We start from the raw sequence: 13,061 nt of genomic DNA, 5'->3' as shown, positions 1-13,061 counted from the left end.
AATGTCATATGTATAAGTCTTGTCAGCTTGTTGGGTATTCCAAAATCCTGTAGAGTGTCATATAGGTATTTCCTTCTGATACTGTCATAAGCCATTTTATAGTCTATAAAGAGTTGGTGGATTGCTATGTTGTATTCATGGCATTTTTCTAGTATACATCTTAGTGTGAAGATGTGGTCGGTTGTGGATTTGTTGGGTCTGAAACCACATTGGTAGTCACCTAAGATTTCTTCTGAATATTTTCCAAGTCTTTTAGTTATAAGCCTAGACAGTATCTTATAAGTCACATTTAGTAGAGAGATTCCTCTGTAATTACAGCACTTTAACTTGGATCCTTTTTTGTGTATTGGGGTTATAAGAGCTGTTTCCCATTCTGTTGGTATTACTTCTTCTTCCCAAATTCTTGATATTAGTCTGTATATTTGGGAATGTAAGTCTTTCCCTCCATATTTAATTAGTTCTGCTGTGATTTGGTCCTCTCCTGGTGCTTTGTGATTCTTCATGGTCCTAATTATTTCTGATGTTTCAATGAGTGTTGGAGGGTTCACTAAGGGATCTGGTCCCCCATGTGGCAGTTTATATTCTCCATTGTCTCCATCTTCAGTGGTATTTAGGATCTCCTCAAAGTATTCAGCCCATCTCTCAATTCCTTACCTACAACCTTAAGTTTTATTGGCAAGTTCATTTCTGCAGGAGCTGTTGAATTAGTTCAATGTTGTTTTCAGGAAATACTTGTCTCAGTTGTGTTCGTCTTTCCTCTTTCTTTTATTCTGATCAAACAAATCTTCTCTTGATACATTTCCTGCTGGCTATGGTCTCACTCTATCTTGTCTCCTCTATTTACTGTTGGCTATGGTCTCACTCTATCTTGTCTCCTCTATTTACTGTTGGCTATGGTCTCACTCTATCTTGTCTCCTCTATTTACTGTTGGCTATGGTCTCACTCTGTCTTGTCTCCTCTATTTCCTGCTGGCTATGGTCTCACTCTATCTTGTCTCCTCTATTTACTGTTGGCTATGGTCTCACTCTATCTTGTCTCCTCTATTTACTGTTGGCTATGGTCTCACTCTATCTTGTCTCCTCTATTTACTGTTGGCTATGGTCTCACTCTATCTTGTCTCCTCTATTAACTGTTGGCTATGGTCTCACTCTGTCTTGTCTCCTCTATTTACTGTTGGCTATGGTCTCACTCTATCTTGTCTCCTCTATTAACTGTTGGCTATGGTCTCACTCTGTCTTGTCTCCTCTATTTACTGTTGGCTATGGTCTCACTCTATCTTGTCTCCTCTATTTCCTGCTGGCTATGGTCTCACTCTGTCTTGTCTCCTCTATTTACTGTTGGCTATGGTCTCACTCTATCTTGTCTCCTCTATTTACTGTTGGCTATGGTCTCACTCTATCTTGTCTCCTCTATTTACTGTTGGCTATGGTCTCACTCTGTCTTGTCTCCTCTATTTACTGTTGGCTATGGTCTCACTCTATCTTGTCTCCTCTATTTCCTTCTGGCTATGGTCACACTCTGTCTCCTCTATTTACTGTTGGCTATGGTCTCACTCTATCCTGTCTCCTCTATTTACTGTTGGCTATGGTCTCACTCTGTCTCCTCTATTTACTGCTGGCTATGGTCTCACTCTATCTTGTCTCCTCTATTTCCTGCTGGCTATAGTCTCACTCTATCTTGTCTCCTCTATTTCCTGCTGGCTATGGTCTCACTCTATCTCCTCTATTTCCTACTGGCTATGGTCTCACTCTATCTTGTCTCCTCTATTTCCTGCTGGCTATGGTCTCACTCTATCTTGTCTCCTCTATTTCCTACTGGCTATGGTCTCACTCTATCTCCTCTATTTCCTGCTGGCTATGGTCTCACTCTATCTCCTCTATTTCCTGCTGGCTATGGTCTCACTCTATCTCCTTTATTTTCTGCTGGCTATGGTCTCACTCTATCTTGTCTCCTATATTTCCTGCTGGCTATGGTCTCAATCTATCTCCTCTATTACCTGCTGGCTATGGTCTTACTCTATCTTGTCTCCTATATTTCCTGCTGGCTAAGGTCTCACTCTATCTCCTCTATTACCTGCTGGCTATGGTCTTACTCTATCTTGTCTCCTCTATTTCCTGCTGGCTATGGTCTCACTCTATCTCTTCTATTACCTGCTGGCTATGGTCTTACTCTATCTTGTCTCCTCTATTTCCTGCTGGCTAAGGTCTCACTCTATCTTGTCTCCTCTATTTCCTGCTGGCTATGGTCTCACTCTATCTCCTCTATTACCTGCTGGCTATGGTCTTACTCTATCTTGTCTCCTCTATTTCCTGCTGGCTATGGTCTCAATCTCCTCTATTACCTGCTGGCTATGGTCTTACTCTATCTTGTCTCCTCTATTTCCTGCTGGCTAAGGTCTCACTCTATCTTGTCTCCTCTATTTCCTGCTGGCTATGGTCTCACTCTATCTCCTCTATTTCCTGCTGGCTATGGTCTTACTCTATCTTGTCTCCTCTATTTCCTGCTGGCTATGGTCTCACTCTATCTCCTCTATTACCTGCTGGCTATGGTCTTACTCTATCTTGTCTCCTCTATTTCCTGCTGGCTAAGGTCTCACTCTATCTCCTCTATTACCTGCTGGCTATGGTCTTACTCTATCTTGTCTCCTCTATTTCCTGCTGGCTATGGTCTCAATCTATCTCCTCTATTACCTGCTGGCTATGGTCTTACTCTATCTTGTCTCCTCTATTTCCTGCTGGCTAAGGTCTCACTCTATCTCCTCTATTACCTGCTGGCTATGATCTTACTCTATCTTGTCTCCTCTATTTCCTGCTGGCTATGGTCTCACTCTATCTCTTCTATTACCTGCTGGCTATGGTCTTACTCTATCTTGTCTCCTCTATTTCCTGCTGGCTATGGTCTCACTCTATCTCTCCTATTACCTGCTGGCTATGGTCTTACTCTATCTTGTCTCCTCTATTTCCTGCTGGCTAAGGTCTCACTCTATCTTGTCTCCTCTATTTCCTGCTGGCTATGGTCTCACTCTATCTCCTCTATTACCTGCTGGCTATGGTCTCAATCTCCTCTATTACCTGCTGGCTATGGTCTCAATCTCCTCTATTACCTGCTGGCTATGGTCTTACTCTATCTTGTCTCCTCTATTTCCTGCTGGCTAAGGTCTCACTCTATCTTGTCTCCTCTATTTCCTGCTGGCTATGCCTCACTCTATCTCCTCTATTTCCTGCTGGCTATGGTCTTACTCTATCTTGTCTCCTCTATTTCCTGCTGGCTAAGGTCTCACTCTATCTCCTCTATTACCTGCTGGCTATGGTCTTACTCTATCTTGTCTCCTCTATTTCCTGCTGGCTATGGTCTCAATCTATCTCCTCTATTACCTGCTGGCTATGGTCTTACTCTATCTTGTCTTCTCTATTTCCTGCTGGCTAAGGTCTCACTCTATCTCCTCTATTACCTGCTGGCTATGGTCTTACTCTATCTTGTCTCCTCTATTTCCTGCTGGCTATGGTCTCACTCTATCTCTTCTATTACCTGCTGGCTATGGTCTTACTCTATCTTGTCTCCTCTATTTCCTGCTGGCTAAGGTCTCACTCTATCTTGTCTCCTCTATTTCCTGCTGGCTATGGTCTCACTCTATCTCCTCTATTACCTGCTGGCTATGGTCTTACTCTATCTTGTCTCCTCTATTTCCTGCTGGCTATGGTCTCAATCTCCTCTATTACCTGCTGGCTATGGTCTTACTCTATCTTGTCTCCTCTATTTCCTGCTGGCTAAGGTCTCACTCTATCTTGTCTCCTCTATTTCCTGCTGGCTATGGTCTCACTCTATCTCCTCTATTTCCTGCTGGCTATGGTCTTACTCTATCTTGTCTCCTCTATTTCCTGCTGGCTATGGTCTCACTCTATCTCCTCTATTACCTGCTGGCTATGGTCTTACTCTATCTTGTCTCCTCTATTTCCTGCTGGCTAAGGTCTCACTCTATCTTGTCTCCTCTATTTCCTGCTGGCTATGGTCTCACTCTATCTCCTCTATTTCCTGCTGGCTATGGTCTTACTCTATCTTGTCTCTTCTATTTCCTGCTGGCTAAGGTCTCACTCTATCCTGTCTCCTCTATTTCCTGCTGGCTATGGTCTCACTCTATCTCCTCTATTTCCTGCTGGCTATGGTCTCACTATCTCCTTTATTTCCTTCTGGCTATGGTCTCACTCTATCTTGTCTTTCATTTTTTCTCCTATTCTATTTTCAATTTCACATTCTTCGTTTCTTGTTCCCACTGCTTTTAATATGTGTCTCTCCCTTTCCTTCAATATTCTTCATTTCGCCCTCTCCCCTCCTCCTGTGTTTCTGCTGCCAAGTTGTTAAGTCGGGTGGAAGATTACTTTCTCTTTAATACTACTTCCTGGCTGTTACCCATTTACTAAGTGAGTTAGACAAAATGATACTACCCAGCTAGACAAAATGATACTACCCAGCTAGACAAAATTATATAACTGAACTAGATTTAAAAAAATACAAAAACTGTACAATATAGAACCAGTAAACTAGAGAATAAATGACCAGTGAACCAGAGAATAAATGACCAGTGAACCAGAGAATCTGTTGCCACATTTTTGATGTCGGTGAACTAAGAGACCAGCTACTGTTTATTTCTCGACATCTTTAGTTCCAACTTTTCAACTTTTCGTGTTGAGTTTACATTCAGTTTACATTCAGTTTACATTCAGTTTACATTCAGTTTACATTCAGTTTACATTCAGTTTACATTCAGTTTACATTCAGTTTAAAGTCGATGCGGTTCTATTCTATTTTTAGCCTGATCTCAACAGTTGGCATTTAAACCGATATATACATTATTTGTTAAACTGTTGCCTTTTCAACATCATCTGTCCTCGTGTTCCTCGTGAAACATAGGACTTCAGTCAAAACTCTCCACAGTCTCTTGCTAGTTTTTTTAATGGCTTTTTGGTCCTCGTTTGTGTCATGTGAGTTCCACTGTATGGAAACTGTACCTCAGTTGTTGGTATCTTCTCTTAGGGTTCAATCCATCTTTACTTTCTAAGATCTGCACCACTATGTTTCTACGTTCACCCATCTCTACTAGTTTGTTCTACCATGCTAGTCTCAACATATTTCTAATACATCTGTTGGTGAAGGTCTCTACTTTTGTTTTTGTAATTGTTACAGTTGTTCTTCAGGTCTTGACAGTTGGAAATGCTTTGTTTCATCTTCTGAGGAGTTTTTTTTTCTTCTTATAAACTGAGCTAACTGTTGACTATTACAGTCAAAATAGAGACGGACCATTGAAATGGACACAATGAAACATGTCAAATGACCACAACAACAATATACACAGAAAATGTTGAAGCCAAATCTCTTCTAATGACATGCACAGCGTCCTTATCATCCTAAAACTTCCTAAAAGTTGTTGGTTGCATGTAATACTTGAGTTGTCTTACTAATGGATTTTAGTCAACACAATGGTGCTCATGCAGGTTGAATATCCAGATTGTGCAGGTTGAATATCCAGATTGTGCAGGTTGAATATCCAGATTGTGCAGGTTGAATATCCAGATTGTGCAGGTTGAATATCCAGATTGTGCAGGTTGAATATCCAGATTGTGCAGGTTGAATATCCAGATTGTGCAGGTTGAATATCCAGATTGTGCAGGTTGAATATCCAGATTGTGCAGGTTGAATATCCAGATTGTGCAGGTTGAATATCCAGATTGTGCAGGTTGAATATCCAGATTGTGCAGGTTGAATATCCAGATTGTGCAGGTTGAATATCCAGATTGTGCAGGTTGAATATCCAGATTGAATACAAAAGAGTTCTTGTGTTGTTGTTTTTGTTCTAACAAACAAAAGGTAATATGCTGTACCCACCGGCTACGCCCGTTGATTTTATTCCCAGGCTTTATATCTTTTTAAAAATTTATTTAATAAACGGGACACATTTTGACGATCATCCTAGCACACGTTTATAGAACATAAATTAGTGAAACTGTTACAATAAAATTTCATGGCCCGATCTCTCTCTCTCTCTCTTTCTCTCTCTCTGGAACCCCCATTTTGTTTTGTTTTTTACCTGAGCATTGTAATATTTCCCACATAGAATTTGACTTGATTTGGAAAGAACCGCTTCATAATGCACCGCCAACACGTACACGCTCTCGTATTACTAATTCCGCTCCCTCCCCTTCCCGCCAAGAACAAAAAGTGAGTCTTTTGTACACCTTCCTGATTCTCACCTCCTTTATACATTATATAGGTATTTGTTTTCTCTCAATAAGATAAAATATCAATTTGGTTTTATTACTGTAATCGTTTATCTCACTCGCAAATAGCAATCGTCAGGTTGCGAATATGTCGAAATCGGTTCTTAGTTAGTGTCTAGGTGGTAAAAGGAACCTGTGTAAGAAATTTCATGCGTATACGTATGGCAGTTTAAAAGATGTCTTGCTCAATGAATCAGTGAGTGGTATTTTACGTTTATATAGAAAGATGATTGTATTTTGTCTTCTTTTTTTTAATAAGAAATAGCTTTTTTTTTTTCCATGACACCCTATCCGTAAAAATATATCAGTGTTTTTAAACTTGTTCCAATAAGTAACTTAAGCCATTTGTGTCACAGTAAATGTAGCGCAGACCTACGTCTTTCCTCAGATCTAAAGGAAGGCATTATTGCTGCAATGAGTAACCAATATAACTACATGAGGAGCGCCCTCTTGTCACGAAACTTTGAGCTGGAGAGACTGGTGACGTCATTATTATTGTTAGTAGATGCTACCTCCGACGGTTTGAGCAGTGCTCTCAAGGCACACAACTCCTCACTCAAACAGGTAACTAAATCCAGTTCTTTTCTTTTTCTAAACAGACTTTGAGCTAATAAAACATTTTCTGTTGATCATAACAACTTGGCAGACGTCTAGCCATGGGGGTTAAGTTAAACAATAGTTTTGATAAGGATAGTGCCGCGGCCGTGGGTCGAGGTTTGGTTACTGTTCTTGGCGGGTGGTGTGTGGGCGTAGACTGTGTCTATTTTGGGGAGGGGGATGCACCTCATCGCTCTAAAATGTACATAAGCATTATGGATCTTTTAAACAGGGTATACGATAGCCTCCACCTCTAAATAGGTTTCAACTAATGCTAGTAAGAATACAAATGGTCGATACCAATACACTATTTTTTTTTTTTGTATTTAGCGGCCCCTGAAAAGGGAATAGACGCTATTAGTTTTGTGTGGACTAAATAGAGTACAGACCTAGATATATTTATTATATATGGTCGACGTAACAGAGTCGCACCACGGAAACGCTTCGAAATCCAGCTTAGGCGCCAACTTGCCTTGGCTGACATAGAAGAGAGCACCTTGTTGCATGCAGCCTCGGAACGAGAAAGCTGGAGGTCACTCACAAAGGCCGCGGATTACACATTTGAGACCAAAAGAAAACCGCTGCCGAGGACAGACGCATAAATCGACCACCTGCAGACAATGGTTATTGTGTCTTGGGTGTGGAAAAATATGTAGGTCGCAGTTGGGGCTGCGCAGCCACGGAAAATACTGCATTTCTCACTGATCTTCGGATTCGATGACAAGCCTTATTATAATTATAAATGTATTAATAATATTTTAAGCACTTTAAGTGCTTAAAATCTGTCAAGCTTACCAGGTACTATCACAGTGCAGATTATGACACAGATCAATCCTTGATATGTTGTAAGATCAATCTTCTCCCTAAAAAATCCCTCCATACAAAGCAGATTGGAAGACCCCCAATCGGATGTAAGCAAGATGTGCCACCCTGATCTCCAGATACAGTTTGCGGAATCTTTTGAACGCGTTTACAAAAGTGCTTCTGGAAATACAGCAACAGAAAAATGGGAACATCTCAAGTCCACCATACAAAAGACTTCCCTGGACATCTTCGGAAGAAAACTTACAAAGCCAAACGATTGGTTTGATTCTAAATCAACTATACTAGCACCTGTCATCAGAGCAAAGAGAGATTCACTCGCTACATACAAAGCGAAACCTACCCAAATGAAAGAAGCTAGAGCCACTGTGCAGAGGACAGCACGAATCTGTGCCAATGAATACTGGATAGAGCTCAGTGAGAATATTCAGCTCGCTGCTCAAGCAGGCAACATAAGAGGGATGTATCAAAAAGGCTCTCGGACTTGCCCAAAACAATTCAGCACCTCTCAAATCAACCACTGGGGAAACTATTACAGACAAAAGCGAACAAAAGCACAGATGGGTCGAACATTACTCCGAACTCTACGCCACAACAAGCTCAGTCTCTTCCTCAGCCCTTAACGCTATCAACCAATTGCCCACAATGAATGAGCTAGACAAAGTACCCACTCTATTAGAACTCAACAAAGCCATAGACAGCATTGCTGCCCGCAAAGTGCCTGGATGTGAAGGTATCCCCACAGAACTTCTGAAGCAATGTAAAAGTACACTAAGCCAACCTCTACATGAACTGCTCTGCAAATGTTGGCATGAAGGTGCTGTGCCACAGGATCTTCGGGATGCAAAGATCATCACCCTGTACAAGAACAAAGGTGACAGAAGCGACTGCAACAACTACAGGGGAATCTCTCTCCTAAGCATTGTAGGCAAAGTCTTTGCTCGAGTGATACTTCCCAGGCTACAAAAACTTGCTGGTCGAGTCTAACCAGAATCACAGTGCGGCTTTCGCTCAGGGAGATCCACAACTGACATGATTTTCTCCATCTTCAACTTCAGGAAAAGTGCAGAGAGCAAAGAATGCTTTTGTACATTGCATTCATCGACCTAAGGCCTTTGATCTAGTCAGCAGAGAAGGTCTCTTTAAAATCTTACAGTTAATAGGCTGTCCACCCAAGTTGCTAAATATTATTTTCTCTTTCCACCAAAATATGATGGGTACAGTTCAGTTCAACGGCTCCTGCTCCGAAATTTTCAGTATAAACAGTGGAGTCAAACAAGGATGTGTCCTGGCCACAACCCTCTTTGGAGTACTCTTTTCAATGCAGTGGTGTTTGACTAATTCACCGAAGGCATATATCTGCATTCCAGATTCGATGACAAACTTCTAAATATTGCTAGACTGCGGGCAAAAACAAAAACCAGAACCACCCTCATGAGAGATATGCTCTACGCGGACGACGCAGCGGTAGTGGCACACTCACAAGAAGAGCTTCAGTCACTAATGTCCTGCTTCTCTAAGGCTTGCAAAGAGTCTATCCTAACCATTAACACAAAGAAAACTAATGTTATGGGACCACCTGCTGCAGCATAACCATCTATTCTCATTGACGATAACATGCTAGATGGCGTAAAGGAATTATGCTACCTCGGTTCTACAATCCAAGGTGACCTGTCACTAGAAGAGGAGATCAAAAAACGCATAGGGAAGGCCGCATCAACCTTCGCTAGACTCAGGTCAAGAGTTTGAGAAAACTAGAAGCTTTCTACGGCGACAAAAACAGAGGTCTACAAGGCATGCGTCCTTAGCAGCACGCTACTGTACGGCAGTGAGTCGTGGACAACCTACACAAAACAAGAGAGAAAACTAAACTCATTCCACCTACGCTGTCTTCAAAGAATCTTAAAAATAACAAGGAAAGAAAGAGTGTGTAATACTGAGATCCTCGCTAGAACGGGCTTTCCCAGCATCTTTACGGTCCTCAGGCAACGCCGCCTGCGCTGGCTCTGAAATGTTTGCCGGATGGAGGACAATCGCATCCCGAAAATCATTCTGTACGGGAAACTTGCGTCTGGCTCAAGAAAAACTGATCGCCCCCACCTCCGTTACGTTGATGTGATAAAAAGGGACTTAAAATCAGTAAACATTGATACTGACCATTGGGAAGAGATAAGCCTTAGACCGCTCTAGTTGGAGAGAGACGGTGACCATGAAAGCTATAGACAGCGAGAAAACATGGGCCTCGACTCTTGAAGAAAAGCGTGCCACACGGAAAATGGCCAGCTCCTCTACCACCAAAGCGAAAGCCACCTTGACCTGCAATATATGTGGACGGGAGTGTCTCTCCAAAATAGGGCTCCACAGCCATTTGAAAAAGTGTTCGAGATGAACCATAGTCATTTCACGACTGAAGGAAGCCGATGATTAATAATAAGAACAAAAAATATTAAGGCAATAGTTTATCTTCTGACAGCTTAGGGGGTGCAGATTTAAACAATAGTATCACGTTAAGAAGTGAATCGGTTACGAGCACCATAGTACACCATTACTCGGTACCAAAAGGCCTACTATTCCTAATCATAACATTGGCCTAGGTGTAGCAATTTTAAGATTAAACGTGTAAAGTCATATGAATTCAAGTCTAGATCTACATTATATATCAGTTCTAGATCTAGATCTAGTTTGTATGACAAATGGAAAGGGAGATATTCATTTTCAGTCATTGCTTCTAGCTCGCTACCTAAAGTAGGTCAAGAATATTTTTTTAGCGTGCTGCCAATTTATCTAATCTTGTAAGAAGAATAAATCCTTTTTAGTTTCTCTTTATTATATGTAACATTTTATAAATTATAAATGTATGGATAATGTTAATAATTATTATTTAAAAAAATATAAGTGTACGCTAAATTAATATATGGAGGCGCAGTGGTTGACTTGTAAAGCGCTTGGCTTCCGAACTGGGGGTCTTGGGTTCGATTCCAGGTGAAGACTGGGATTTTTGCATTCGGGATCTTCAGTCCGCCCAGCTCTAGTGGGTACCAGACATTAGTTGGGGAAAAGTGGGGAGGTTGGTCGTTATGCTGGCCACTTGACCGTGGGCCATATAAACAGATGACCTTTACATCATCTGTCCCATAGATCACTAGGTCTGAAAGGGGAACTTTACTTAATGAATATATATATATATATATATATATATATATATATATTGTTATAAACCTGGTGTTGGCACAAATGGGGGTAATGGTGTGTGTGTAGTCAGCCGACGCAAATCCCCCCAGGCCAGCGCTAGACGAGCGGTCAACTGTGACGAGTTACGACGGTCAGCCGAGTCGAGTGTCAACAGGACGGTTCGGGAAGGATCGCCGTCGTGAACAGAGCTCAGAAGCGTCACGAGAGTTGTAGTCGTCTGACCACCCAGAATGGTCGAGCGACGTTCTGTCCGGTTCGAGAAGGCCAGTAGGGACCCTATATAAGAGCGGAGGTGTCGCAGTCAAGACGGTTCAGAAAAGGGGTTCAAAACAGTTCACTACAGCACAGTTCAACGGTGTGGTTCTGTACGGAGCATTACGATGGTTCAGTGCACAGTACTGTCAAGTACAGTTGAGACGACTGGCGTCTTGATCTTGGTCTATGATCGAGTCCGACACAACGAGCCTAGTGTGTGAAGTCAGTCCTGGACTGTTGAACCCAGTGCAAGCCCGGAACGAGACGGAGAGGCCAGTGCAAGAGTTTGATACGGCGGTACGGTGTTATCGGAGAGATATTTGTACAGTGTACGTGTTGCCAATTGTACAGTGTTGGCTGTTATTTATTCAACTATTAAAGTGTTACGTTACTTTGGAGCCCTGAGTTGTCAAGTTCTTTAAGTTGGTGGTGTATGGTGCAGTTTGCAGAAAGCCTGCATAGTGAGATTCGTAACAATATATATATATATATATATATATATATATATATAGAGAGAGAGAGAGAGTGAGTGAGAGAGAGAGAGAGAGAGAGAGAGAGAGAGGAGAGAGAGAGAAATTATGTTTGTTAATAATTAATTTTGAAAGATGACTATTTTCAACGATAAAAACAAGACTATGGTTTAAATTTTCCTGGTACATTGGTGAAATCGACTGGGCCGCCTCTAAGTTTGTGTTATCACACAAACTTGTTATTTTTTGCAATTGTAATTGAGCCGGAAATTAGTTTTTTTCTCATATATTGTTAATCTTTTTGTTAATCTTTTTTGTAAACAAAATCTCTATCTAACGCGTTACTTCGTGGAAACTAAAACCTTCTGGAGGGGGGAGGGGCTACAAAATCTGGACACGGATCTTAAAAACGGCTCTAATGATATTTCTAGAAATTTGACAGTTGATGTATATCGTTAGGAAAAGAATAACTAGCTCGTTGGTCACACTGGGAAAATCTAGTTTGACCGTTATAATTTTTCAAAGTATTTAAATTTAACTGAGGAACTAGAAAATATTCATTTTGAACGGACTATATATCTGCGCGTATTTCGACATTCATTCAAGAGTTTCAAAAAATAATGTTCAGGAACTTTTACTCGTCGTCTTCTTTGAAGTGTACAACTAAAGACCTATCAATAGACAAGTCTAGTAGAGTTATACATTCACCTAACCAGGAATATTTTTCGGAGAGGATGGGGGATGGGGCGGTGTAAAAATGTTTCATTTTTTGAACATATAACATTCATTAGTTACTAAGAGAAAAATAATCACTCTATCTATTGGAGTTATTGTCTTTTGTTAACAATATGTTTGTCTTGTTCAATGATAATTCCATCATTAAGCTGTGAATCTCAATGTAACTAATATAGAACAAAATATTGACACAAATACACTTGGTTGAGATGAAACCCAATACAAATCGAGAAGACCTGAAAAGTGAAGACTAAACATTTACACTATGTCAGCCGCGAATCGCAAGTTAGTAGTTCTTCTCCCTCCAATGCTTACAGTACCTTCATAGCCCTCGAGAGCATATTCCAGTATCCTTTCAAGGAAGATATTGAAAAAATGCTGAACAGAGTAGGCAGCCTTGTCTTACTCCAACTGTGGTTTTAAACCAGTCCCCAATATTATTATTGAAGTATACCGCACTAGTGGACTCTTTGTAGAGGTTCAGGATAACTTTTATTAGCGGCCCCCGAAAGGGGAAATGACGCTATTAGTATTGTGTGGCCTGGCTGTCCGTCCGTCTGTTCCGTTTAGATCTCAGAAACTAAAAGAGGAAATGAAAGTCGGACATCATGATATTTTAGATCATTCAAAGTTCTGATGCAACGGCTACTTTTTTCTTTTCCGAAAGTGAACCATTTAATTTTTAAAATTATATACGCAAGCAGATTTAAAAAAAAA

At 41.0% G+C, this 13,061-nt stretch overlaps 1 protein-coding gene across 3 annotated transcripts in view; it reads left to right on the top strand.

The window, feature by feature from the left end:
* LOC106054736 (noelin-3-like) overlaps window positions 1-13,061 on the top strand; it is a 94,686-nt gene that overhangs the window by 52,065 nt on the left and 29,560 nt on the right. For all 3 annotated transcript variants that reach the window (XM_056005346.1, XM_056005347.1, XM_056005345.1), the window contains exon 3: window positions 6,662-6,837. In XM_056005346.1, the coding sequence (XP_055861321.1) occupies window positions 6,662-6,837 (176 nt within the window). The remainder of the gene's footprint in view (window positions 1-6,661; window positions 6,838-13,061) is intronic.

The sequence above is a fragment of the Biomphalaria glabrata genome, chromosome 12 (assembly GCF_947242115.1).
Source record: "Biomphalaria glabrata chromosome 12, xgBioGlab47.1, whole genome shotgun sequence".
Lineage (NCBI taxonomy): Eukaryota > Metazoa > Mollusca > Gastropoda > Planorbidae > Biomphalaria > Biomphalaria glabrata.
Note: the sequence above shows the minus strand (reverse complement) of the source record. Positions and strands in the feature narration are given on the sequence as shown.